This window comes from Fusarium redolens, assembly GCF_020744475.1.
Source record: "Fusarium redolens strain MPI-CAGE-AT-0023 chromosome Unknown BKA55scaffold_2, whole genome shotgun sequence".
Classification (NCBI taxonomy): domain Eukaryota; kingdom Fungi; phylum Ascomycota; class Sordariomycetes; order Hypocreales; family Nectriaceae; genus Fusarium; species Fusarium redolens.
In genome coordinates this window covers 3261722-3286857 of record NW_025763665.1, presented here as the reverse complement: position 1 = coordinate 3286857, position 25136 = coordinate 3261722, and the positions used below count along the sequence as shown (strand labels likewise).

At 49.0% G+C, this 25136-nt stretch overlaps 9 protein-coding genes across 9 annotated transcripts; 4 read left to right on the top strand and 5 right to left on the bottom strand.

Annotated features, from left to right (window-relative positions):
- Positions 1 to 430: 430 nt before the first annotated feature.
- BKA55DRAFT_188088 (uncharacterized protein) lies at positions 431 to 5132 on the top strand. Its single transcript, XM_046185064.1, has 2 exons — positions 431 to 492; positions 698 to 5132. Exon 2 carries the CDS (start codon positions 732 to 734, stop codon positions 5118 to 5120), a length of 4389 nt encoding a protein of 1462 aa, XP_046055480.1. The 5' UTR covers positions 431 to 492; positions 698 to 731; the 3' UTR covers positions 5121 to 5132.
- Positions 5133 to 6730: 1598 nt separating this feature from the next.
- BKA55DRAFT_556336 (uncharacterized protein) lies at positions 6731 to 7242 on the bottom strand. Its single transcript, XM_046191689.1, has one exon. The coding sequence runs from the start codon at positions 7203 to 7205 to the stop codon at positions 6945 to 6947; it is 261 nt and encodes an 86-aa protein (XP_046055479.1). The 5' UTR covers positions 7206 to 7242; the 3' UTR covers positions 6731 to 6944.
- A 567-nt stretch (positions 7243 to 7809) lies between these two features.
- On the top strand, positions 7810 to 8955 carry BKA55DRAFT_590008 (mitochondrial carrier domain-containing protein; the record flags this gene model as incomplete). Its single annotated transcript, XM_046195028.1, has 4 exons — positions 7810 to 7870; positions 7935 to 7982; positions 8042 to 8750; positions 8802 to 8955. The coding sequence occupies 4 exons, from the start codon at positions 7810 to 7812 to the stop codon at positions 8953 to 8955; spliced, it is 972 nt and encodes a 323-aa protein (XP_046055478.1).
- A 328-nt stretch (positions 8956 to 9283) lies between these two features.
- Positions 9284 to 10560, bottom strand: BKA55DRAFT_556330 (uncharacterized protein). The gene is made up of 3 exons (XM_046191688.1): positions 10494 to 10560; positions 9863 to 10446; positions 9284 to 9812 (listed from the first exon to the last, which is right to left on the bottom strand). Exons 1-3 carry the CDS (start codon positions 10510 to 10512, stop codon positions 9417 to 9419), a joined length of 999 nt encoding a protein of 332 aa, XP_046055477.1. The 5' UTR covers positions 10513 to 10560; the 3' UTR covers positions 9284 to 9416.
- A 702-nt stretch (positions 10561 to 11262) lies between these two features.
- BKA55DRAFT_534424 (uncharacterized protein) lies at positions 11263 to 12249 on the bottom strand (the record flags this gene model as incomplete). Its single annotated transcript, XM_046189592.1, has 2 exons — positions 11263 to 11998; positions 12044 to 12249. The coding sequence occupies 2 exons, from the start codon at positions 12247 to 12249 to the stop codon at positions 11263 to 11265; spliced, it is 942 nt and encodes a 313-aa protein (XP_046055476.1).
- An 865-nt stretch (positions 12250 to 13114) lies between these two features.
- BKA55DRAFT_684932 (uncharacterized protein) lies at positions 13115 to 13734 on the bottom strand (the record flags this gene model as incomplete). Its single annotated transcript, XM_046198719.1, has 3 exons — positions 13115 to 13420; positions 13468 to 13655; positions 13704 to 13734. The coding sequence occupies 3 exons, from the start codon at positions 13732 to 13734 to the stop codon at positions 13115 to 13117; spliced, it is 525 nt and encodes a 174-aa protein (XP_046055475.1).
- An 886-nt stretch (positions 13735 to 14620) lies between these two features.
- BKA55DRAFT_684931 (uncharacterized protein) lies at positions 14621 to 15707 on the bottom strand (the record flags this gene model as incomplete). Its single annotated transcript, XM_046198718.1, has 3 exons — positions 14621 to 14817; positions 14872 to 15326; positions 15382 to 15707. 3 exons carry the CDS (start codon positions 15705 to 15707, stop codon positions 14621 to 14623), a joined length of 978 nt encoding a protein of 325 aa, XP_046055474.1.
- Positions 15708 to 19911: 4204 nt separating this feature from the next.
- On the top strand, positions 19912 to 22201 carry BKA55DRAFT_556321 (Bestrophin, RFP-TM, chloride channel-domain-containing protein). The gene has a single exon (XM_046191687.1). It carries the CDS (start codon positions 20371 to 20373, stop codon positions 21901 to 21903), a length of 1533 nt encoding a protein of 510 aa, XP_046055473.1. The 5' UTR covers positions 19912 to 20370; the 3' UTR covers positions 21904 to 22201.
- Positions 22202 to 22289: 88 nt separating this feature from the next.
- Positions 22290 to 24792, top strand: BKA55DRAFT_556319 (uncharacterized protein). Its single transcript, XM_046191686.1, has 3 exons — positions 22290 to 22890; positions 22940 to 24144; positions 24191 to 24792. The coding sequence occupies exons 1-3, from the start codon at positions 22411 to 22413 to the stop codon at positions 24630 to 24632; spliced, it is 2127 nt and encodes a 708-aa protein (XP_046055472.1). The 5' UTR covers positions 22290 to 22410; the 3' UTR covers positions 24633 to 24792.
- Positions 24793 to 25136: the final 344 nt, after the last annotated feature.

Below are 25136 nucleotides of genomic sequence, written 5' to 3'. Positions count from 1 at the left end.
TTTTAATCACAAACAGACAGAGAGAGGCAGAATAATTTCACTGTGCCGCTGAACTGCAGATCACCCATCGTTGGAATCCTACGTTAACATTCACCCCCATGCAATGATCAGCGAATATCTGTACCAAACCGTATCCGGAGAACTGCTCCACGCTCAACAACGACATATTTCTCCACAAGCATCTCATTGGACATCTAAGGGTCTCTGGTCTGATGCCGACCACAACAGGGACGGAAAATCCATATTCACCGCCAGCGTCTCTTCTCTCACTCACTTTGCCCTGCCAATTTATACTCCCCCTGATACATCCAATTCCGTATAACATCTGATTCATATGAATTCATTCACCTCTGTACAGTGAGTCAATGGCTTATAATTCGTCACTTTATGTGTTGTATTCTCCCAACAGTAACGCCCTGCGAATAAACCTTTCCCATGTGTGAATCGCCCATCTCCCGAACATAACATAACATAACATAACAAACGCCATTTGTATGTTTTTCACGTCTCTGTTCTGTACAGCTAGCTTTTGCTTTATTATATCTTGAATCCCCCAAGCCATTGTATACCTACCAAGCCAATCTAGCACCCATTGACGTCTTACCTCCATTTATTACGCTTTCAGTTCCCGTTATTACGTTCCATTTAACTCTCACCGTTCATCTCAAAAGCTTCATGAGCTAAAAGCCTTATCCAGTTGATCGACCTTGGAACTCTGGCTGTTTGCCAGTATGGCAGCTGTAGACCTCTACCACGCCAGCTTCTCGAAGCAGCTCTTCAACTACATACCCATAGACCAACCATTGTACCAAACATGGGGTACATCATGGCCGAAGCGAGAAGTGGGCGTCATGCTCAGTCTTGACATTGCTTCATTTTCGATACTTTTGCTTTACCTTTGTCGAACGCCGTTATCACGGTTTACTCCCCGCTGGTTACAACCGTTTGCGCAAGAACCGCAACCGTTTCAAGCTAAGAATCGAAAATGGACTTTTTGGGCTTTATGCTTGATGCTCATTGCCCTCGTTGGGTTGGGTTTGGCTATCAGTTCTGCTATCGTCCATTTGCATCATAAAGCTTCGTTCATGGAGCTTGTGCCTTGGAGTGTTGCGGCGTTGGTTACGGTTCTGCATAGACCTGTTCAAGCCCCCAAGTTGTTGATGTTACAGTATCTCCTCATGATGGCGACGACTCTTACTCTTCGAGCAATCTACTACCTCAGCTTCAAGGCAAACTCAATCAGCCCCTTCGAAATCGGGCAACTCACCCTTGAAATGTTAGCAATCTTGGTCATTATGAACATGCCCCTTCGAAACCCGTTCTGGGGCTCTTCCAATATTGGGAACGCCAAAGTCGCTCCATCAAATCACGTCCGAAGTCCTGAAGATAATCTCACCCTCTTCCAATTCTGGACCATGAGATGGGTAAATCCCCTATCCAAAATCGCCCAAAAACGAGAAATTGCCATTGAAGACGTATGGCAGCTACCCTATGAGTTTCAGCACTGGAGGCTTTATCTGGCATTTCGCGCACTGAAGGGCAAACTTCTTCCATGTCTCATCGAAGCCAACGGTCTGGATCTTCTCATCGGCACGTTCGCAGCCATCCTGGAACGAGTCGCTGAAGTTTCTAATCTTCGTCTCACAAGTAAGCTCTATCAATCTCTTGACAAGAACGACCCCGCAGAAGCTGGACTCTGGTGCGTCGTTATTCTCAGCATCGACACCATCCGTCAAATCGCAAGAACGTCCTCAGGATGGTACTCCCGCAAGGCCTACGAACGAAGTCGCGGCGAGACATTCATCGGTTTATTCAGCAAGCTCCTCACCAGAGCCGTCCCAGGATCTGAAATGACAGAGAAAGATCCTTCAGTTGGTGTTGAAGAGGGTAATGCTCCTTCAAGCCGCTTTGGAAAGTTCTTCAACAAATGCTGTGGCCGCAACAAATCCAGACCAGCAGAGAAACCAACGCCAGACCATCAAGCTTCAAACGCAAAGGTAGTCAACCTAATCCGCGGAGATACTTATGAGATATCCCAACGATTCTGGGAGTTTCCACGCGTTGTAGCAACACCCATAAAAGTCATCGTCACAATCTACTACCTAATCGACATAATGGGCTGGCCATCCTGCGTCGGCTTCGGATTCATGGTCATCTTCCTCATCTGCAACTCTCTCCTCGTTCGTCAGGTCATCAAGCTTGAACGTCAACGAACTGCACATTCTGATCGGAGGGCTCAGGCTGTTGCGCATTTTGTAGAGGCTAGTCGCCCGCTTAAGCTCAATGGCTGGACATCATCGTGGAGAGATCGGATTCTAAGATTTCGAGACGTTGAGATGAGGAAGAGGCTACATATTTCAATTGTTAATGCTGCTATCTCGACAATCAATGTTTTTGGAGGCGCGGTTTATCCGTTTGCGAGTATTTGTTTATACACACTCATCCTTGGACGCGGGTTACCGAACGACGTTATCTGGCCTTCACTACAGCTCTTTGCACAGCTCGAGGCTAGTACCCGCGAAGCTTTTGATCTTATTTCTGCAGTGTGGAAGTGCACTATCCCTGTCGAGCGCGTCAACAAATACATGTCCGAACCCGACCGAGACGAAGACGCCTTTAGCGGTTGTGAAGCGCGCGATATCGAATTCAACAAAGCATGTTTTGCACGCCCCTCAACAGACCATCTTGTTCTTCGCGACTTGACCCTCAAATTCTCAACGGGGTTAACCGTCGTGCGCGGCAAAGTTGGTTCAGGCAAATCTAGTTTATTGCTTGCGATCCTCAACGAGCTGGAGCACCGTAGTGGTCACTTCTCAAGAGCTGATGAACCTATCTCATATGCGCAACAACTTCCATGGTTGCAGAACAAGACGATCAGAGAGAACATTCTCTTCCATGAATCGTTCGATGGTTCGAGATATCGAGATGTTATCAGTGCTTGTGCACTGATTCCTGATTTCGCGACGTTTCCTATGGGTGATCGAACGAAGCTTGAGGAGGGTGGTATTGGACTTTCTGGCGGTCAAAAGGCGCGTGTGGCGCTGGCGAGGGCAGTCTATAGTAGCTGTCGGATTCTTCTTTTGGATGATCCCCTCGCAGCGCTGGATCACGATACGGCGAGTTATATCGTTCAGCGCTTCCTTTGTGGGCCGCTGGCCAAGACGCGAACAATTGTTCTCGTTACACATCGTGATGATCTCGTTCTTCGACATGCTGATCAAGTTATTGATATCAACGATGGTTACGCCCATGTTCTAACGCCAACGGAACTCAAAGAAGAACTCGAGCATCCTCATCTTTTCAACTCTGGCCCTACTGAAGTTCAACCTCACGAAATGTCTAATGAGCATGTATCTGAAGAAATTTCAAGCGACAAAAGCCTTCCTGAAGAAGTTACCGAGACAGGGTCTATTCCTATTGGTATATATCTTCGGTATATGGGTGCAGGAGGATGGCATCTATGGGTGTTTCTATCTTTGTTCTACGGATTATCTCGGTACTGCGACATTGCGCGAGCACGACTCCTCGAAGCATGGGGCCACGAATCTGCAAATTTCGAAACCTTGGTTGAGAGCGACTATTGGGGTCTTCCTAGTCCTAACCAAAACCCTCGCCCTTGGTTATACGTCCTTGCTGGTCTATCAATCGCACAAATCGTCTCATACGCCTCGGCCCAGGTCCTCCTCGCTTCAATCAGCATCCGCGCAGCTCAACGGCTCTTCAGAATCGCCATCGACAGAGTTAGCAAGGCGTCCTTCCGCTATCATGATATCACACCCACAGGCCAACTCAAGAACCGTCTCATCTCCGACATGGGCATGGTCGATGGTGGAATCCTCGCGCCCCTCGAGCAGTTTGTGTTTAACCTGGTCGCTCTCTCACTGAGTCTCCTCGCCATCATGACGCATCAGATCTTCCTTGTCGCGGTTATCTTTGTTGTCGCCATTCTGTTCGCATACTTCTATCGTATATACGTCCCCGCTTCGCGATGTCTACGTCGAATGGAGATGCGATATCTGACTCCTATCATCGCCAACATTGGAGTCATGCAGGATGGTCTTGTAACAATCCGTGCTCTTAAGGTCGAGAGCCGCTTTCAAGATAAGCACTTGGAAGCTGTTGATGACTTTCAGAAGCACGACCATTTCTTCTGGAGTATGACTTTCTGGCTCGACTTTAGACTCGGTATGTCATCAGCCATCATGCGAACCATCCTTGTTCTCTCCATGGTATATATGGGTACACCAGCTAGTGCAGTCGGTTTTGTTCTGACTCAAACCAACATCGCCATGATTGCTGTTCAACAACTCTGCGAGAAGTTTGCAGCTCTTCAACTCGATGCCGTGTCCCTCGAGAGAGTCGATGCTCTGAACCGTATTCCCGAAGAACCCAGCGGTGATATCGAGCCTCCCCAAGACTGGCCCAGACCATGTGATAGTGTACGCTTCCAGGATATGTCATTCAAGTACGCCGACAATCTTCCCTCGGTGCTGGACAACGTATCATTCGAAATCCCTGGTGGTTCGACATGCGCAGTTCTCGGTCGAACAGGCTCCGGAAAGTCAACCATCGCAAACGCTCTCCTCGTAACACAAGCACCATTCTCCGGCGCCGTCTCAATCGGAAGCATGGATCTCGCACACATTAGCCGCACAGCCCTCCGCAACCGCGTAACGTTCATCCAACAAGATCCTATTCTCTTCCCCGGCACACTACACGACAACATCGACCCAGAAGCCAAGTTCTCCGACCAAGAATGCACAAACGCAATCCATCGCGTTCTCGGTACTGACTGGGGTCTCGAAACCCGCATTGACGCGGGCGGAAAGAATCTCAGTCAGGGCCAGAGACAGCTCGTGGGTATATGTCGAGCTGTCCTCAGACGAAGTGGCCTTGTCATTCTCGATGAAGCAACGGCGTCAATTGATCGTGGGACAGCGGCGATGGTTCAGAGGATCCTTAGGCAGGAACTCAAGGAGAGCACTGTCATCACGATTGCGCATCGGTTGGAGGCTGTGGAGGATGCGACGTGGTGCTTGAGGCTGGATAGAGGGAGGGTGGTTGAGTGTGGGCCGGCGGATAATATAGGGAGAAATGCTGGGGAGGCGGCGGATATATAAGGAAAAGTCGTTGCCATTTATTGCTATTTAAGCGTTATAGTTTGGATGAGAAGGTTGATATTGAATGAAACATTGGATAACGTCCATTGCGTATATAAAAGAATATGGCCTCCATTTTGAAATGAAGGGAAGTGAACGGACATTCTGGCCTTATATAAGTGAAGACTTGTGGTAAGCCTGGTAGACATGACGTTGAATCGCTTGACTAACTGCAGACCTCTGTCACGCATCATGACAGATGGGGTACAACACATTGAAATAGGAAGCGGTATGACAGTAGGCAGTCGTGACAGGAATGATCTTGTGGATGACCATTACATGTCCTTTACAAACAGGCATTAGAAGGGATTGTTTGTAACTCGCGTCACGTGAACTATCTGGTGTAGAGACCTCCTGATGGAAGTTTGCCCTCACTTCACACGGATGACTTCTTGGCCAGGTTTCATGTATCGAGAATGTAAAGATGCCTTGAGTATCGTCTCACAACCATGTCGACAAGATCACATTGTTAGTGCAGCCAAGTGATCATAGCAAACAATTACGAACCACAGCAAACTCTGCTACGTTTCATCCCAAACGTCCCCCATCGTCAGTCCCTGAGGAAATTCAAGACTTTGGGGGTTTGCAATATCGGGATGTGGATACAGCATGATTTGCGGTAAGCGGACCAGTCAAATCAGTCTAATTAATGATCTTGGACCCTGGCGGCTGAAATCCCATCCGGGTATAATTTAATGACAGGGACTCTTCCCGTTTTATACCGTGTCTTTCGAATTCACCAGCCCTGGGGGACACAGGTATGAGGCAATTCATAAATAAGTAAAGAAAGGAAGTCTTAAATAGCTTCAGAATGTACTGTAGGAATAGTAATAGCCGTGAATATTTGGCGGAGACCTTCCTGGCCGGGTCGGCTACGACCTCACCGTCGCGGCTCCGCGAGTGGACCCTCCCTTTCCGACATTCTCTCGGAAGCGCCTCAGGTACGCAACCAATCAAACCTCAGATCCGAGTCTCCGAAACTCCGACCTCGAGCTCCGAGTCAATGGAAACATGGAAGGCATATAACATCGGCATCTATCCGTGCCTAACCTATCTGATTAATCCTGAATCTTATCGGAACAGCACGGAAGAGTAGGGTCAGAGTATTCCGCGGTTCAAGGGGGGCACTTATATCCTTTTCTTCATCGGCAATTGATATCCTCTCCTTACAAGGACGGCAGTGCTAGAGTCTTTACCCGACGGTGAAGTATTTCCGGAAATTTATAAAACAGATCTGAGATTTTTGAAAAAGGGTATGGAAATAACTGGAAATCATAGGTTGAGCCCACTTACAGACCTCGGCAAAGCTCGGTCATGCGCTTCACCTTTTCTTGCTGTTGTTTTATTTCTCCCCTTGACGGCGGACGATGGCCGTTTGGAGAGGGTGTGGGTTTTAGTTAAAGGTGTGTGGGTAGAAATAAAGGCTGTGGGGGATGATAATTGGTGGTAGCCATCGTTGAAGTGATGAAAATGAACCAATGATGAAAAAGAGCCCCTGCTTGAAGCTCGTGATCATGAATACGTAAATTCTTCCCTTGACCTGGGGCTGTCATGATATGCTCTGTTCTCCTCACGAATAAAGTTGATTGATTATCTAACGGGGGAGGACCCCGCAATATCACAAGCTCGGCTACCCGTCGGTAAAAGTGCATCGACGTCACTTACAACCAATCTCTCACCGAGCTTCAACGAGCCCAGGTAAATTGAGTCATCTCAAGCTCGTGATCACCAAACATATTTCCTTCAGAGCTCTTACAGTGTAGCATGTGCCACTCTTTTTAAGGACTATTCAGAGGCTCGTTGTCTCGGCTGCATGGAATGATGCTCTGAACCCTGGTCCTCCATCTGCCCGGACCACTGGTGGGGCATTGACTGTCGGTCTAAAGAAACCCAGAGCTGAGGGCCGACGTCAGAGTTCGTGGATATTGTTTTGTGAGGTGGGAGTTTCTTGTGTTGGTTCTGGAAGGGGTTTAGGGGAGTTGCATGTGAGAGACGATGGAACGGCATCTGAGAGAGAGGGTGTGAAGGCATGAATTTCCATACCATGAGATGAGAATACACCTTGGTGGTCAACTATACAGCTTCATGAGCATGTATCTTGACAAAACATGTTACAGATACAGCAATGAATATATTCAATAATACCATATTCACATAAATCACACCTTCGAATGCCGTTTCTTCAGCCAATTCATTGCCAAGGCATCCTCCGAGGTCTTCCATTTTACCCCCAATCCCGTTCCCGTCCATTCCCCAACTCCAACTTATTTTCCCCGTAATCTAGTTTACAATGTGGGGTTCTCCGGACTTCAATCATAACCTTTTGAGGTGTGTAAGTATTAGACCCTCTAGACTCGGTCCATCGCCGACATGGATCGTGGTCATGGCATATGCTACTCTGCTCTTCAATTCTCTTAAATTGTTTCCTTCCTCCGATTTCCGCTCTTGTTCTCTTCTCTCCTCTTAGCCCTCTCTTTCACTTTTTTGTCCCTTTCTCTCTCTCTCGTCTGTTCCTCGAAGCTACCATTAGACTAAAGTAAATAAGCATCCACCGATCCGAACCTCGGCTCTACGAACTCGGCGCAAACTCTCGGATTTGAAATAACTGTTAACTCGGCGCAAGATTGACCGAAAGATCAATTCTGTCGCAATGGCTTCAAAGAATGGGAATGGAAAGAAACAGCCGCCCTCAGCGGCTGTTAACCTCATTGGTATGTCGCGACCAAAGAAACGGTTCTCCATGCGCAATTGTACAGAAACTAACATGAATCGCAGCTGGTGGTGGTGCTGGTATGATGGAAGCTCTCGCCTGCCATCCTCTCGGTAAGCTCCAGTCGCAAACCCCAAAAATCCCACCACAATTAACATGTGAAATAAAAAAGACACAATCAAAGTCCGCATGCAGCTCTCAAGGCGCGCGCGCCAACCAGGTGCCCCCAAGCGCGGCTTCATCAAGACCGGCGCAGCCATCATCGCAAAGGAGACACCCCTCGGCCTCTACAAGGGTCTCGGCGCCGTCCTCACAGGCATCGTGCCAAAGATGGCCATCCGCTTTACGTCCTTTGAGTGGTACAAGCAAATCCTCGCTGATCCAGAAACCGGCCTTGTTTCTGGAAAAGCTACCTTCATCGCTGGTCTATCAGCCGGTGTCACAGAAGCCGTGGCCGTCGTCACGCCCATGGAGGTCATCAAAATTCGTCTCCAGGCGCAACACCACTCCATGGCGGATCCTCTCGACGTCCCCAAGTATCGCAATGCTGCGCATGCGCTGTACACTGTTGTTAAGGAGGAGGGTTTCGGTGCGCTGTACCGCGGTGTGAGCTTGACGGCGTTGAGGCAGGGTTCTAACCAGGCTGTCAACTTTACTGCGTACAGCTACTTTAAGGATTGGTTGAAGAAGTGGCAGCCTCAGTATGAGAACACAAACCTGCCCAACTGGCAGACTACTCTTATTGGTCTCGTTTCTGGTGCTATGGGTCCTATGAGCAATGCTCCTATTGATACTATCAAGACTCGTCTACAAAAGGCTACTGCTGAGCCTGGAGTCAGCGCATGGACACGTATTACTCGAATTGCTGGAGACATGTTCAAGTGAGTCACACATTTCCACACAAGACAGATTAATATACTGACTCTTCACAGGCAAGAAGGAGTTCACGCTTTCTACAAGGGTATCACCCCTCGAATCATGCGTGTCGCCCCCGGCCAAGCTGTCACCTTCACCGTCTACGAGTTCCTCAAGGATAAGCTAGAAAAGAGCAACATTTCCCTGGTCGGAGGCAAGTACGAGGAATAGAGCGGTGGCAATAAACCACAAAATTACCCATCACCAACTGAAGCTCTTGTTGGGGAAACCTTTTACCTAGAAGGACGAACCGCAAGAACGCCAGTCAAACACATATTTTGGAAGCCGCTTGTATCGTCTCAGTTTCTAATCGGTTCACAGTGCAAGTTGCTGTGAAGGAAGCTGAAGAGTCGATCTAAGATGGCAAGATGAGAGGAAAGGACAAAAGAAAAAGAAGGATGAAGAGTATAGAGGGGGAACAAGTATACCATGCATTGGAGTGAAGGGCGGCTTGGGTTCTTATTGCGTGCATGCATCTTGGATAAATACCAGCATTTGTAGCTTGGGCAATTGACTTTTTTTGTGTATCAATCTCAACGTTTATCTAATCCCCGTTTCAAACTGTAGGCGCTGAGAAGACACGACTAATCTGAACGTTTCACCGTGTTGACTCAGATCTCACGAACTCAGAATCATCGGCCAGGTCGCTTCGGTCGGCTAAAGCCCTGTCGGGCCGCAACCTTGGGATGCAAATCCTCCAAAACCGACTGCTCGGTAATCTCACTAGGCTCCTCCACCTCAAACTTCTTCTCAAGCTTAAGACCAGCCTCCCTCTCAGCGACCTCCAGAACGGATCGCTTCATCAGGGGGTACATCATTCGGAACTTGATGGACTTGTTTCCGGGTGTTGACGGGCAGGTGTAGAAGAACAGAATGGGGCTCGACTCGGCACCGTTGTGCGTGTGAGTATAGCGGTAGAAGGTGAACCGCGGCTCAGTTGAGGAGATGGCCTGCGTCAGTTCTGCAATGCCACTTGGCGTGGGTGCCTCGGGGACGAGCTCCACCACCTCGGTATCGGGGTTGATTTTCTATAGAGGGGTTAGTTTATGTGGGATCAGTTCATGTTTCAAGTACTTACCAGCATTGTCACGATTCGGCCACCGTCCTGGCCAACTTCCTTCAGAGCGGCAACAGCATCTTCGGAGATGGGCATAGCAAAGTTCTTGCTTAGATGAATCTCCTTATGACCTGTTCCTGATCCCGCCTCCTGCTCAGCACGCTTGACCTCGCCCAATTGCTGCTCCTCTTCGGTGAGTGGTGCATCCAGCTTATTATGCGCATCATGCTTCTCGAAGCCCTTTACGCTCAATTCCTCGGCTGTCGTAGCAAAGATAGTCTCGCGGAAATGTTCTGTTCCCAGCTCACGCACAAAGGTCAAGCGTGTTGAGGCGAAAAGCATCTTTTGGCGCACCTTCGCAGAGTCGGGGACGTAGGTAATGGCTAGAAATCGAGGAGCGGTGTCGTAGCGACGAAGGATAATGTAGAGAGCGGCATCGGGCTTCAAGTGAGGCGAGAGGCCAGAGAGGTTATCGGAGAATGAGCTCGACTTTGAAGGGATCGTAGCAACGGGGACCAGAGCTTCTTTCTCAATGGTTGCGAGGAGACCGAAGGTGTCGTCCGACGATAGCAGCGAGTTGAACTGGTCCTGCAGCTCCTGAGAAGCTACAATTGTTAGCGGTAGCCCATCGCCAGGGCCTCGATAGTCTTACCTGATATTCCGGACTGCATCTTGTCTATCTCATGGGTTGTAGGTGTAGGTATTGATGTTGTCTTGGGTTGCTCCGTCGTCAGCTCTACCCCGCCACTTTCCCCTGCGTTGGCACTCGGAGCTCCAGTGGGGCCGCCATTCATGCATTGATTTACGTCAGATGTCTCGATTTCCTTACCCTACATTCGCCAAATCTTCTGATATAAGTCGTCAGGTTGGTAGCAGAAAAATAGGGATTCATTGTATACCAAAATATTGGCTGATATAAATATTTTATCACTTGATTAGCCTCTTGCTGCCCCTATCTGGTCGACTATTTCTGGCTGCTGCTCTTGGGATCCCGGTTTTTTTGCAATCTTCCTGGTCGTCTAGTGTCGTATGGGGAACGCGAAGAGGAAAAAAATGAACAACGCGAGGGGGTTAGCTAGATGAGAGATTCATTTATAAATCTCTACATCATGATATGTGGCTAGAAAGATGGCCTGAGTTGATGGTCAAGTCCAGTACATGCAATTCAGAGCGAAGAGAAGATAAATCATCACAAGACCAGGCCGAGTGTCAAAGTAACATCGGACTTCAGTAAACGATCTAAGCAGCTTGAAAGGCTGTGCGTTCTTTTTTGATCACATTAAAATACTGTACACTGTTGACCTAGACGGCCTCAAGATTGCTTGACATCAACCACAGTACCATCCAGCTGCCTACACATGGTTTCCCTCGTGTGCTTCCAAGAGCACATGAATGCGAAGTCGGGTTGTTACACCCCGTCGCTAAATGGCCATGATGACCATGAACAGAAGACCACCAATTGCGGACAGCATCGAGATCTCGAAGCGCCTCGACTCTGACACATCCACCCGGCTTGGTGCCACTGAGGGAATAGGACCCGTCTCTGTCAACAAAGTCTCACTCGTGGAAGGCTCTGTTTGAGACTTGGGCGGAATTCCAGGCACCTCGGTCGTAGAGTCTGGGGCACTCGCTGTTGGGGCCAATGGGGATGCGCTTGAAGGCAGTGTGAGAGTAGATGGGAAATTGATGGTCGACTGTGAAGGTGACTGCTCAGGCTGAGCGGGCGAAGTAACGGGAGGATCAGATGGAATGGAAGTCGAAGAGGGGGGAGTGACTGATGTCACAGGGGGCTGCTGAACGGCATCAGTTGACTTTGGGGGAGCCTGAACAACCTCACTCTGAGGAAGGGGGCCGCCTGGCAGAGGAGACGATGTAGCCACGGGGAGTGCGTCAGAAGCAAAAGAAGCCTGTGGAGCCATGGAGGGAGGGACATCATTGATAGACACAGGCTGGTTTAACGGGTTGTCCAGCTGAGGCACAGGTTCAGAAGCTTGAAGCTCAGCCGGTTCGACAATGAACAAGTTTGAGATGCTGGGAGTACCCTCGGGGCATATTCCACCACACATGGGAGAGTTGGGGTCTTGAGTACATGGGTAGTTGCAAGAGTGTTCGCCGACCGACTTGATGGCGTTGGCATCGTCTCCGCAACGGCAAGCACTGAAAATGTTAGACTTGATGCGATGACCATGCAATAACACTTACTAAGGAGACACCGCGGCGAACATGTGGCCAGCACAAGCGGCCTGACATGTTTCTGGAGTCAAGATACCGTTGGGAAGCGGGACTGGGTTGCTGAAACCCGCAGCATCAACAATAGCACAGCCCCAGTACTTGAACTGCTCTCCATAAGATGTTTGGCCAAGGGCAGCCGTGACGCCAAAGGCAGCGATCAAGAGACGAGAAAACATGATGAAATGGTTTAGAACACGGAATGGAAGTGAAATACAAACGAGAGGAGTTTCGCGGTTCAGGCTTATGGTGCGGGGAGATTGGCTTGAAGAAGATGGAAAGGAAAAAAGTCATGGAGGAGTAAGAAGAACGGGAAGTTAAGAAGGACTTTGAGGGCGTGCTCTGCGCGTGGCTCGGGAAGGAAGACCAGATTCTTCTGAGGAGGGCAGGAGCCGTGGCTGCACCTACCTTACCTCGCTGAACTGTGATCGCTGCCAAACTCCATCTCGACTCGAACAGGAACAAGAACTTTCACTCTTTGCCTTGTTACTAAAAAGGTCTGTTGATGCCTTTAACTGGTGTAAACGAATGGGAGATAGCGTACGACTTTACCTTGCTGAAGTCTCTGCTTGAGGTCTACTAGAGCCTTTATACTGCGAACCTGGGTTATAGGGAGCTCGAATGGCGATCAAAGGAGCGCAAATAAAGCAATAAGAATTCTTGAAGTCATACCGAGAACAAAGGTCCCAAAATTGACTATCTATATCATAGTCTTTTTGAACACCAACTCCGAAAACGCCGTCTACTATTGATATTCGTCACGTCCCAGTATCCGTTTACTCCAAAGGTCTTCTGGCTCATGATCCTAAATACCAGCCTTGTCGAACATCAAACTGAATATTGTGCCAGTGCCTATTCCTTCGAAGCACCGGGATTGGCTGCTGCGGATCTGGCTCGTTCTGATGCTGCCTCCTCAGTTGGAGTGCCAGGCCCAGTTGTCGCAAATCCGGCAGGGGAATCCACATCCATTGGAGTATCACGTCCCAATGTCGCCGGGCTGTTGACTGAAGGTGATGGTGCTTCTACAGCCGCCCCGACGCCTTTCTAATTTCCAGCCGGGGCTGGCGCCTCTGGCGCTTGAGCAGTTGTCGTCGCTGATGGTGGTGCCGTTGCTGGTGGTGCCGCCGAAGCAGCTTCTCCTTGAGGTTCCCACGTCCCACCATTCTTCTCCGCAAGCTCTCGCATAGCATTCGCGTCAATCTTGTTGAAAAGAGTAGTGATTTCAGCAACGTCGCGATCAATTTGCTCCTCCTTCTCTTTGCGATGTTCATCAGCTCTATCAAGAGGTCCAAATACCCAGAGCTCTTTGATTGTACGAGTCAGAGCAAGGAGTTCCTTGATGCTTTCGTACTAATTCATGTCAGCCATGATAATTCCGTGGTGTGCTATCAACTTACCAGTTCGTTAAACTTTCTTTGTGTCTTTAAGCCAGCGGCTGCCATTGTATCGGGGTCTCTGTAGTTCAGCTTGTTCGCTTGGGCTTCGTAGTCGCCCTGCTTTTCCTTATCCATGCCATGGGAAGTGACACAGTTCATCAAGTCGCGGTAGGACCTGAGGATCTCGGAGATGATCTTCTGGTGCTTGTCTGAGCGATGTTAGCCATGTTGATAATATTCGGTCAAGAAGGTCTTACCCATCAGGTTGGTGGGAGTTGATGTATCCATCTTGAATGATGTATTCTTGATAGTAACTATGATTTGAGAGTATTACAATCTTGCAACGTTTTGATGGGTGACTGTAAGTGTGGTTCGTCAAGCTATGAATCTGTTGCTGAAGGCGAGCTTTGACGGGAGCTTCTGGTTGAGCTGGAAAGAAGTGGGGGTGGGGCTTCAATTCCGAGGTGGGAGGGGGCCGAGAACCCAGGCTCAAGAACAGCCTCCGGTTACTGGATGACAATATAGCAAAAGGTTCAGAATGGGAAACATGATTGTGGCGCCTATTTGATACTGATCTCAAGAAGTAGCATAAATTCGATCGAAAGGTAGAACCAGATCGATTCTGTCCGTATTTGTCTTCAGCCCCAGAACTCTGAACCAACAGTACCTAGCTGTTTGGAATGTGACAACTTGACTTCATGTGTTAAAGCCAACTCTAAATTATATCACTTTTCAATGTAAATGCAATGTTCGCAGGGAATAAGAAAACTTCTACCTTTTATTTTAGATGACAAAAATATTTAGATAAATTTAACATAGCTTAATAAGCTTTGAGATTGGCTATTCTTGTCACTTAGGATGGAGGTCTTAAGCTGTCTGGCTTTCTCTGGCATTTGTACTCTTTTGAATGGCCTTTTCAATTATCCCATGATGATGTTACAGAAACTCTACTTGGTGCAGACATAACAGATTGCCCAACCCAATCCTAGACGCCCATCCCATAACCAATAATTCCAGAAACCCAGAAGTAAGGAATACTTGCGCTTCCCTTGCGTCGAAACACTTCCCATGAAAGGCCCCAAATTAAACATGCAGTGTTGACTTTCGAGAAACCCCCATCATTCGTAAAATCCCTATTGGCGACGCGAACCCATTATATTTCTTCCTCGTTTATTTATGGTTGTCCTTTCCATCCACGGTTCTCTCCCTTCCATCCGAGCTGGGGCCAGCCCTTGGGGAGGGTTGAGAAGGGAGGGAGTGTGTATTGGCCTTCACACTTATCTGCCTCACACTTTAAATCGCACATGCCATAGTTCTGGCAATAACAATCGGCAGCGTTTGGACAATTGACTGCGGGTTTGCCAAAGATGACTGTGAAGAGTTAGTCTATCTATCGGTGAGTAGTTGTGTGGGCGTTAAACGTACTGTGCCATGAATATTCAAGAACTCTGCCGCTGAGGTCATCTCCCAAGGCAGACACAATCAGCCACTCACGAAATCGCACATATTCTGCGCGAGGACGCAAGTGAATGGTCTCTCGGCGAACAGCAAATTGTGAACAGCAAGTGACGCCGACCTCCTCGGGAATCTCAAGACTGGGAAATAGCTCCTGGAAAGCGGCCTTGTAGACATGACGGGCGTGAATAGGTTCACCCTCCTTCGCAGGGGCTTCATCCTTGATGGGTCGAATCTCAGCAGGACAACCAAGGACCCAGACACATCGCAAATTGGCATAGCCGACCTTCTTTAGGTTATCGAAACGGAAGTTTTGGAGCAGAGGGAGAGCATCGTAATCGGGGTTATCGTTGTGCCATTGGAAGCGCTCGGCGTGGTGGAAGACGACGTTGCCAGGTAGGGAGTCGTATCGATCAATGATGTAGCTACAGGCAGAAATGTCAGTATCAGGAATGAAAAATTGGGGACAAAACGACATACGTCAGAAAGACCATGGCTTCGCGACCCTTATTCATAGGTACAGTCAGCTTGGCCTTGTTGTCGTCGACCACGTAGATGTTCTTCTTCCATTCAGGGAGATATTGATCAAGCCACGAAACATTTTCATGCTTCATACTTGCGACCACCATCTCGACATCGTTGTCGCCCAGGGCCATATGAGAGTAATCATTCCTATGTTTTCGCGCCGGCGTACTCGAGGGCAAAAGACTGTCGCGGAAGAAGTAGATAAAGAAGACGAAGAAGACAAATGCGCCGATGGTGTTGGCGCGATTCGTACGCTGTCGAGGACTCCAATGACCAGCCATGATGAAACAATGGCGGTCGAGATGGGCGCACGGATAAGGTAGAATTCGAAAGGCAATGAGTGTTTTGAACGGCGACGGGGGATAAATGAGAGTCGAAAGGGTCGGAGTTGAAGTAAGGGTTGACGATACTCGAAGTTTGGTGGTCAAGCACTTTGTTCTTAGGGGGTCTTTGGGATTATCCCTTGACTGGGATGGGGTGACGGGGAGCTCGCCCTTGAATGGATATGGATATGGATTTGGGGCTGTCAGAGCCAGACCCTTCAAAGCCGCAGTGGCTTGGCCGCATCTGGTGGATCGTCTTCATTGGATCCCCTGCGTTAGTGCGTATAGTGAGCCACTGACTTCTTCAACATTGGAGATCAGTGACTATTGCATCTGCGTCATTGAAGTGGTTTGGAATGAAGTGAGTGTTGATCATGATACACATTTAGTGATTGCACTCGTAACGGCCAAAGAGGAAAGTTAACCTTTCATGTGTGACGGGTAGCAAACCGATCAAGCTTATCACCACAGGCGCTCAGAGATCGGACCGCCACGAAGCTTCAAAGCCACCATACCAAGCTCAATGCCTCAATATTATAAGCTTCGGCAACTGCTGCTTTGAGCCATAAGAAACATCGCGCATGCTTTAACAGTCCGGATTAACATATTTTTGGAGTGCCCCCGGCGTAAGCACGAAGACGTAACTTTACAGCTGCTGGAAATCGATTTATTCAGTCAAAATCCCCGTGCCTTTTGTGAGCTGCCACTCAGCCCTATGATCGTGATCACCAACTTCTGGTTAGTCTTCAGAGCTCATGGAGCTCGGCGATCTCGCAACCCCAAACAGGACCTTAAGCAGTACACTCAGAAACGCTTCTGCAGAGCTACGTGTTGAAAAGAATAGAAGACTGTGCGGGATCATGGTAACAGGTTCAAACCACCAACGAGGTGGCTCGCATATTTCAGCAGGCGAGGCGGAAAACCTATGATACCTAGTGACACAATGAATCACGAAGCACAAGCCCATCTGATGAGACTAGCGCCCATCGAGCTTCCCGAGAGACAAAGGCCTATGAAATGAGCAACTCGGACTGGGTATTGGAGTGCAAATCCTTCTTTACATCTACATCATCTCTGCGCTGATGAAGTTTATGGGTTAAGCTGGCAACGTAATGGCCCCCAAAGCCCATGCAACTACTCAAATCGGCTGCATATAGGGCCAAAGCTTGCTCAGATGGATTCTGTCCCTGTGATCCGAGCTGCCAGCTTCGACTGCTCACCCCATTGAGCCCGAATCCTTAGGGTCCTCGATCAATACTTGCAGACACTGCTTCTGCCCGTCTGATACCACGAAATCCACATGGAATGGTCTTTTGAAGCGAGCTGCATTCGGATACTTCATCCTATAGCCTCATCCGCCTCCATGGATTCAGGAAGTGATACGAAGAGATCATGGCAGCGAGACGAAAAAGCTGTGCCAATGGATACAGCTGGAGATGGATAAATAAGTATATTTGAGTGCCTTGAACATACCCGAAGCAATGGAACGAAGCGTGAGCTACGGGTGCCGGCAGCATTGACAATGGACAAGTCCTCGTCTTGGTACGAGCAACCCAGTCTGAATCCTTCAAGCTCAAACTTCAATGCATCTTTACGCAACCGAAGTGACCAAATTGAGGCTTAGAGGATAGTGCCTGGTTCATCTCCGCGTCTCTCAGACCTCGGCTACATGTGCAGCAATGCATCAATATTTCGTAAATGATAAAAGACATCGTCGTATCCCGGGGCTCTGCCGATTCGCAGCCTACTAAAAAATCCAATCTCCTGCAAACTCATCCTGTCTCAGCTAGTGCTTATTACGAAGCCGTACCGTGGTCCAATCCGAGATCCATGTAATTCTCCGCGCCATTGCCAGACTAATTTACGCCCTGATGTGGAAGGGAAGGGTTTGAGGCTGACGATGAAACAACAACACCAGTCTCATGTCTTTAGTCAGGTAGCTCAAACAACGGTGAAAAGTATCGGATCTGGGGAAGAAACTATGTAGCACAGAAGAGAACTTCAGGTGAGTTTTGGAAACATTCGTTTTTTCTCATGGAACTCAATTGCAGGTAACAGGGCACGGTTACGGGGTAAAAGAATGTCCGAGTTCGCGATGGTCTCCTTTTCGCGAGATCAATATCGCCAAGGTATTCAGGATCCGTCTATCGAATGAAAGCCCTGGCTTTGACCCATCCCAGCATGCAATTGACCAAAACATGAAAATAAGATAGTTTGCGTTTTGGGCTAGAGTGAGTAATAATCCTAATTTGCCCAGATTCTCTAGGTGATCCTTCGCAGAAACTACGCAGAATGCATTATACTTGATATGAATCATGACAGGCTTCAGTTATTAGTGACACTTCAGCTCGCTGCTGACCGCATATTGATGGAGCATGAACCCGACTGAATCGCTGCCCATGCTACAACCCTTGCTTGACAACACGGGGGCTAAAACATGGGTCCTGTCTGTTCCCTTTTGGTGCGTCGCCTCATATCGGATTGACTTGATGAGGTGAACAGCCCAGCATCCACTCATCAATGGCCGCAGAAATGCGACCTGCAGTGGCGATGAACTCGAAAATTACAACTCAAAAGAAACAATCACGCGGAAGAGGCTTTTCTTGTGCACTGCAGCCAAGGATTAGGTGCAGATGCTTGTGGGCGTGAATAGGCGAACAATCTTACTTGCATCGACGCGAATTACTAAAAAGCCAAGTCACAGAAGAGAGACTTGGCTCTGGGGCACCGAGAATAAGCTACGATATTGATCAACAGACGGACTCGCCAGAACAAGATCAGAGAAAAAGCTTGGTATTCTAGTGCAACGCGTATCCCGCAGTGGAGACTGGAGATTTTCCCAAGAAATTGCTCCGCAAGGATCTGAGGGCTGTGCTGGACTGTGAAAGATACTGTGTGTGAAGGTTGTTGAGAGTGAAGCGAGGGTTGATCAAACAAAGAAATGATTGCCATATGATCAAAATTATGAGTGGCTATGTGCTGGCAATAAAGAAGTCTCTGTTCTTCAATGAAAGGGAGACAAAGGATATGCGGCAACAGTTGAAGATTCAACACCAATGAGGTGACGAATCTCGTATAAATTTAGATGATTCAGCGGAGCCAGCAGAACTTTAGTTACGAGCCTAATTCTACCGCCGTCTCCCTAGTCCGAGAAAGGAGAACAACAGAAAGACCGTGAATCTTTCTTGTCGAAAGTTGCTCATTGGATCCAGATGTTCTTTGACGTCCGATGGGGGCTGTGCAGCCTATTTTTTTCTTCTCGCTCACATATGCCCCATTTGTTTGGGCAAGGGAGTAAGGCTTTGTTACTCATAGTGGAAGCTTGACCACGTCACGGACCTCCTTTTGCTAAAAACGACCAATTGAGGGCGATGCGAGAGTCATTACACTGACATATTCCTTGAATGTCCTGATTTGGCTTTTAGGCGCCCCCTGGTTCAACTAGATGCGGGAATAGGACGACTACAGACCGCGGTTCAGTGGACGGTTTTTGTTGGACATACGGAAGTGCGAATAAGGTGTCAGGGCTCCAATTAGCTTTCGGCCCCCTGAAACTCGCATGCCATCCCGTTCATCATGATCGATCAGTGTCTCGCCGTCCCCTAGAACCTTCGATCGTCTCTTGTGTTGCCCGTCACATAATGCATCGTGACTTGTGCAGTGTCACACACTCGTCTCTGTCGTTTCAGAATTAGACATGGCGTTTGAGTTCTCCAAACAGAGAGCAAGGAGGTTGTTGTTTCTGATGATCACAACAAGCAAGTGAGGCTTTATGACGAATCGTATTCACTCGTGGAAAATGTTTTGCTTAAACTTGTTTATTCTGTCTTTGCCGCCCACAAGAGAAAAAAAAGAACCAACGAAGGGCAGCGTGCATTAGAGGGGGCAGGCTGCGTTTCAAAATTCTAGTCGTGCGTTGAAGGCCTCGACCAGGTAGCGCTGACTGCTCCTCCTCCCAGGGAGACCGTTATAACTGGAGTCCGGTACGACGACAGCACAGTATGAGAAATTTCTCTCCACCAGAAACGACCTACACATGGAGGGCTCTATTAGAGCTTTTGCCCAGGCGGGCCCTGCCGCTGAGACCACAAAATTCAGAAGCGGCGGCGCCGGTGTGGTGGCCATGAGCCAATAGGGGAACGAAACGCCAGAACGTTACAGGGGCCTTTTCTCTGGGACCCTGGCTTGCAAGCGTTCCTGAGTGGCGGCGGCATTGAGACGACCTCCACTTAGCCTTAGCCTTTAGTTCCCAGGTTGTTTGCTGTCTTCCTCCTGGGAATGGATGCTCTTCCGATGGAGATGGATGAGCTTCAATCCCCATATCAGGCCAGGAGCGTCCCGCCCATCCTGTCCGCTTTCTTTCTTTCCTCTTTCGTGATTCATTAATACCCAGGCCCTCCCCCGTGCGTGCATCTCCTTCGTCTGGTCTCTTCCTATTCTCACTCTCGTTTGTGATAAACTGATCCCTACTGCTCTTGGCTTCTCCTTTGAGCATCCTCTCTCTATTTCCTCTCATCTTTCTGATCGGCTTGAATTTTCCTTCACCCTTGCACGCCTGCTGGCAGGATTCCATCTTTCTCATTTGTTGAATACATCGACATCGAACGCAATAATCGACATCATGGGCGATAGCTATTCTGCAACTTCTGGCCATACAGCCACCACGGCCGTCAACCGACCAACAATTGACACCAACACTGAAACCCAAGAGAAGCCCCAATCCCCAAACAATGATCCTACGCGTCTTCAAAGCCTCGATACTTCCGATCAAAAGCGCCTGCACAGTCTCGAAATCCCCCTCGATAGTGTTCGCTCCCCCCCCTCTCCCGCTGTAGGCGTCAACCCAGCTCTCTTCCGCAAGCAGACATCTCTCGACATTGATGACTACTTCACCGGTCCTCGTGATCTTCAGAAGCATTCAAAATGGCCTCTCGTCATGCAGATGCACGGCTCCATCATGCCCAAGTTGATCATCCCTCTGGTCGCTATTGGCGCCTGGTCGACTGCCATTACACTCATCCACGACAAGGTCCATAAAATTTCTGTTGACTCGGTTCTGCTCACCATTCTGGGTTTCGTCGTCGGTCTTAGTTTGTCGTTCCGATCCTCGACTGCGTACGAGCGTTACGCCGAAGGTCGTCGATACTGGGGTATGCTTACCATGGCTTCTCAGACACTGGGCCGTGTCTTCTGGATTCACGCCAAGGATGTCCCAGATCAGGATCCTCGTGAGACCATTCTTAAGAAGATTGGCGCGATGAACCTTATTGTTGCTTTCTCAGTGTCTCTCAAGCACGCCCTGCGATTCGAGCCCTACAGTGCCTATCCCGACTTGGAGCACCTCATCGGTCATCTTAACACCTTCGCCAAGGAGGCCACTGCCGCTGATCCTGATGCTCCCACTATCAAGAAGAAGAACATGTTCAAGTCTGTCGGAGAGTACCTGGGTGTGTCGTTTGCTCAGAGCAACCCCCGCAAGGCTCTTAAGAAGACCGACAAGCCTCTTGGCAACCTCCCTCTCGAGATTCTCAACCATCTTGCCATCACCATTGATCGAATGGTCGCTCAGGAGCAACTCCCTGTCCCAATGCAGCAGACTCTTGCTTACAATCATCTCACCATGATGAACGACTGCATGACTGGCTGTGACCGTGTCCTCAACACTCCTCTTCCCATTGCTTACACCATTGCTATCAGCCAGATCACCTTCGTCTACGTCTTTGTCCTCCCCTTCCAGCTTGTCGAAAAGCTCCAGTATATTACGATTCCTGCTTCTGTTGTTGCCGCTTATATCATTTTCGGCCTTCTATTTATCGGCCAGGAAATCGAGAACCCCTTCGGACACGATGTCAACGATCTTCCCCTTGAGATCTACTGCGATCAGATTGCGGCTGATATGGATATTATTGCGTCTCATGATAAGCGCGAGCCGGATTCATTCCTCCTCAGCCACAACAGCATGCCTCTCTACCCCGTCAGCACTGCTTCTTCCAACGCATGGATGAAGCGAAGTGATGAGAAGCTTCGCCAGACCATCAAGGACAAGCCCAACACCATGTTTGAGTGGCGCAAGGAGATTGCCCGCAAGAAGTTGAACGGTGGCAAGTTTGGCACCAACGATATGAAGATGAACCCTGGCGACCACAACGTCTAGATCTTTCCTTGTTATACCCCTCTAATGCAAGATGGATGGACTTCTCGGGGGAGTTGTCTCACAACTACGGCGCATCAAAATAAGCTATGTCTAGTTTCGGTTCTATATTAATTTGGGTTGGTTTGCTATGAAGGACCTCAGGGGTTACTTCATGTTAAGTGTGAAAAAGGTTCGGCAAATATCACAGGGTGTCTCAAATGGTCAGCAATAGCGTTTTAGTCTGTTCAATCTTCAATACAAATTGATCTAAGAATTGGTTTCCCGTCTATACACACGAAAGAGAGCTGTGTGTTTGACTGTGACTCAATGAAGTTGAATCATATCTTATCGTAGCCTGAGATGGAGGGGTAAAATCGGAACGGAATTTCAGGGCAACCGTGCCCCGCGATTTCAAGCTCTGCGCCCGTCTCCGGCGAATGATGACTCGCAGGAAAGAATGGAAAGAGTCAAAGCCTTTTTGTTAACCCTTGAGCCCACTTGACTCACACTCATTCGGAATCGCCATTGATGCTCGCGCGGCGCTTCACTCCCTCCACCTTTTTTTCTTCTTCTACTTCTTGTTATCTTATAACGTCCTCTTTGCCATTGCGACGTGCTTTTGTCCAGACTCGTACCCTTTCTCTACTCTCAAGTCGTCAGTCCCCGCGACAACAGATATTGCATCGCGACTACAAGTACCCCTCCTCCATCAAGCATATACGCACCATGGCGACAGACGCCAACGCTCTCGCCGACCAGCTCCAGCAGCTCGGTCTCGACAACATCGAGTCTTTCCCTGGCTGCCACCCTGATACCAACCCCGTCGATATCTACCGTTCACACATCACAAGCCTTTTGGCGCCGATTACTGGTGTTGATCCTAAGATTATCTACCCCGCCATCCAGTGGACTCAGACTCTCGACAAGGGTGATGCTATTCTTGCTGTTCCTGCTCTCCGAGTGAAGGGCAAGAAGCCTCAAGAGCTTGCTGAGGAATGGGTTGCCCAGGCGAGTCGCATGAAGTAGCAATTGTTGAATCATAGCTAACAAGATAAAGTTCCCTGAGTCTCCTCTTATTGAGAAGCCTACTGCTGCTGGCCCCTTCATCTCCTTCTTCTTCAAGCCCAACAAGCTTACCAGCATGCTCCTCCCTACGATTCGAAAACGCGCCAACAACTACGGCAAGAACCCTTACAACGGTCTTCGAGATCCTAACGACCCCAACTCTGGCAGGAAGCGAATGATTGTCGAGTTCTCCTCACCCAACATCGCCAAGCCTTTCCACGCTGGTCATCTCCGAAGTACCATCATTGGTGGTTTCCTCGCTTCTTTGTACGAGACTGCTGGATGGGAGGTTACCCGAATGAACTACCTTGGTGATTGGGGTAAGCAATATGGTCTGTTGGCCTTGGCCTGGGAGAAGTGGGGTGATGAAGAAGCTCTTAAGGCTGATCCTATCAACCATCTCTTCAACCTCTACGTCCGAATCAACCAGGATATGTCTGCTGAGAAGGAGGAGATTGCGGCTAAGAAGGCTGCTGCTGAGGACGTCACTGCTCTCGAGGAGAAGTCCCTGGACGAGCAGGCCCGAAAGTACTTCCGACGAATGACAGATGGCGACAAGGAGGCCGTCGAGCTCTGGCGACGATTCCGAGATCTCAGCATTACCCGCTACAAGAAGACCTATGCCCGACTCAACATTGAGTACGATGAGTACTCAGGAGAGTCTCAGGTCCCTGAGGAGGACATGGAGAAGGCTGCCAAGGTTCTCTCCGAGAAGGGTCTTACTGAGGATGCTAACGGTGCTATCCTCATTGACTTCTCTAAGCACGTCCCTGGCAAGCCTGGTAAGAGCCTCGAGAAGGTCATTCTCCGAAAGAAGGATGGCACTGCTCTGTACCTCACCCGAGACATTAGCGAGCTTCTCAACCGACACGAGAAGTACAACTTCGACCACATGATCTACGTTGTTGCTTCTCAACAAGATCTTCATTTGAAGCAGCTCTTCAAGACCATTGAGCTTATGGGTCATGAGGATATTGCTAAGAAGTGCCAGCACATCAACTTCGGTATGGTCCTTGGCATGAGTACCCGAAAGGGTACTGTCAAGTTCCTTGACGACATTCTCCGTGATGTCGCCGACAAGATGCACGACGTCATGAAGAAGAACGAGACCAAGTACTCCCAGGTCGAGAACCCTGAGGCTGTTGCCGATATCCTTGGTATCAGCAGTGTTATGGTCCAGGACATGTCCGGAAAGCGGTATGTATCCTAAGCTCATTGAAGAATTTGTTACTGACTACCCTAGAATCAACAACTACAAGTTCGACATGGACGTCATGACCTCTTTCGAGGGTGATACTGGCCCTTACCTCCAGTATGCTCACGCTCGTCTGTGCTCTATCCGCCGACGAGTTGGTCTCTCCGATGATGAGCTGGCCACTGCCAACTACGACCTTCTGACCGAGAAGCACGCTACCGACCTCGTCCGACTTCTTAGCCAGTGGCCTGACGTTGTCCAGAACACTCTCAAGACACTCGAGCCTACCACCATCTTGACATACCTGTTCAAGATGACACACGTTCTCAGCTCCAGCTACGATCACCTCCGAATTGTTGGCAGCGAGCCTGAGCTTCAGAAGGCTCGCATGGCTCTGTACGATGCCGCCCGAATTGTTCTCCACAATGGCATGAGTCTACTTGGCCTTACACCTGTTGAGCGGTATGTTTCCCGAAGATGTGCATTGTGAGTAATTGCTAACGATGTATAGAATGTAAGCTACGAGTTTAAACAAGAATTTGTAAAAGAAATGGGACAGGAATTTAAAGAGGGGCATGGAATGATGGGCGTCGAGTCTTATCTCGACTGATGGCGCATTAGACGAGACTATGAAAAGTTAATATACCCATTCAACTTATCTTCGTGGGAGCCTGATCTCTGCTGTCTTTCAAAGACGCTCAGATTGACTTGGTGTGAACATTTCTCTGGCATCAGCCACTGGACAAAGTGACAGACTACGCCCAGCCGACTCAATGGTCTCCCCAAAACAGCACAACATGCCGAGGAGTCATAGAATCTTTCGACGGTGAGTTGGTTCGCCATCTAGAAACTTTTTGAAGGAGTGGCAGGTCCCTCGGCCTGAGTCACAAATGCACTCATCCATCGACCATTGAGGCTGTGTCTGATGCATAACCTCAGAGCGAAATCGGACAATGCGTTTGAGGCAAATAGAGAACTGAAGTCACCATTAAAC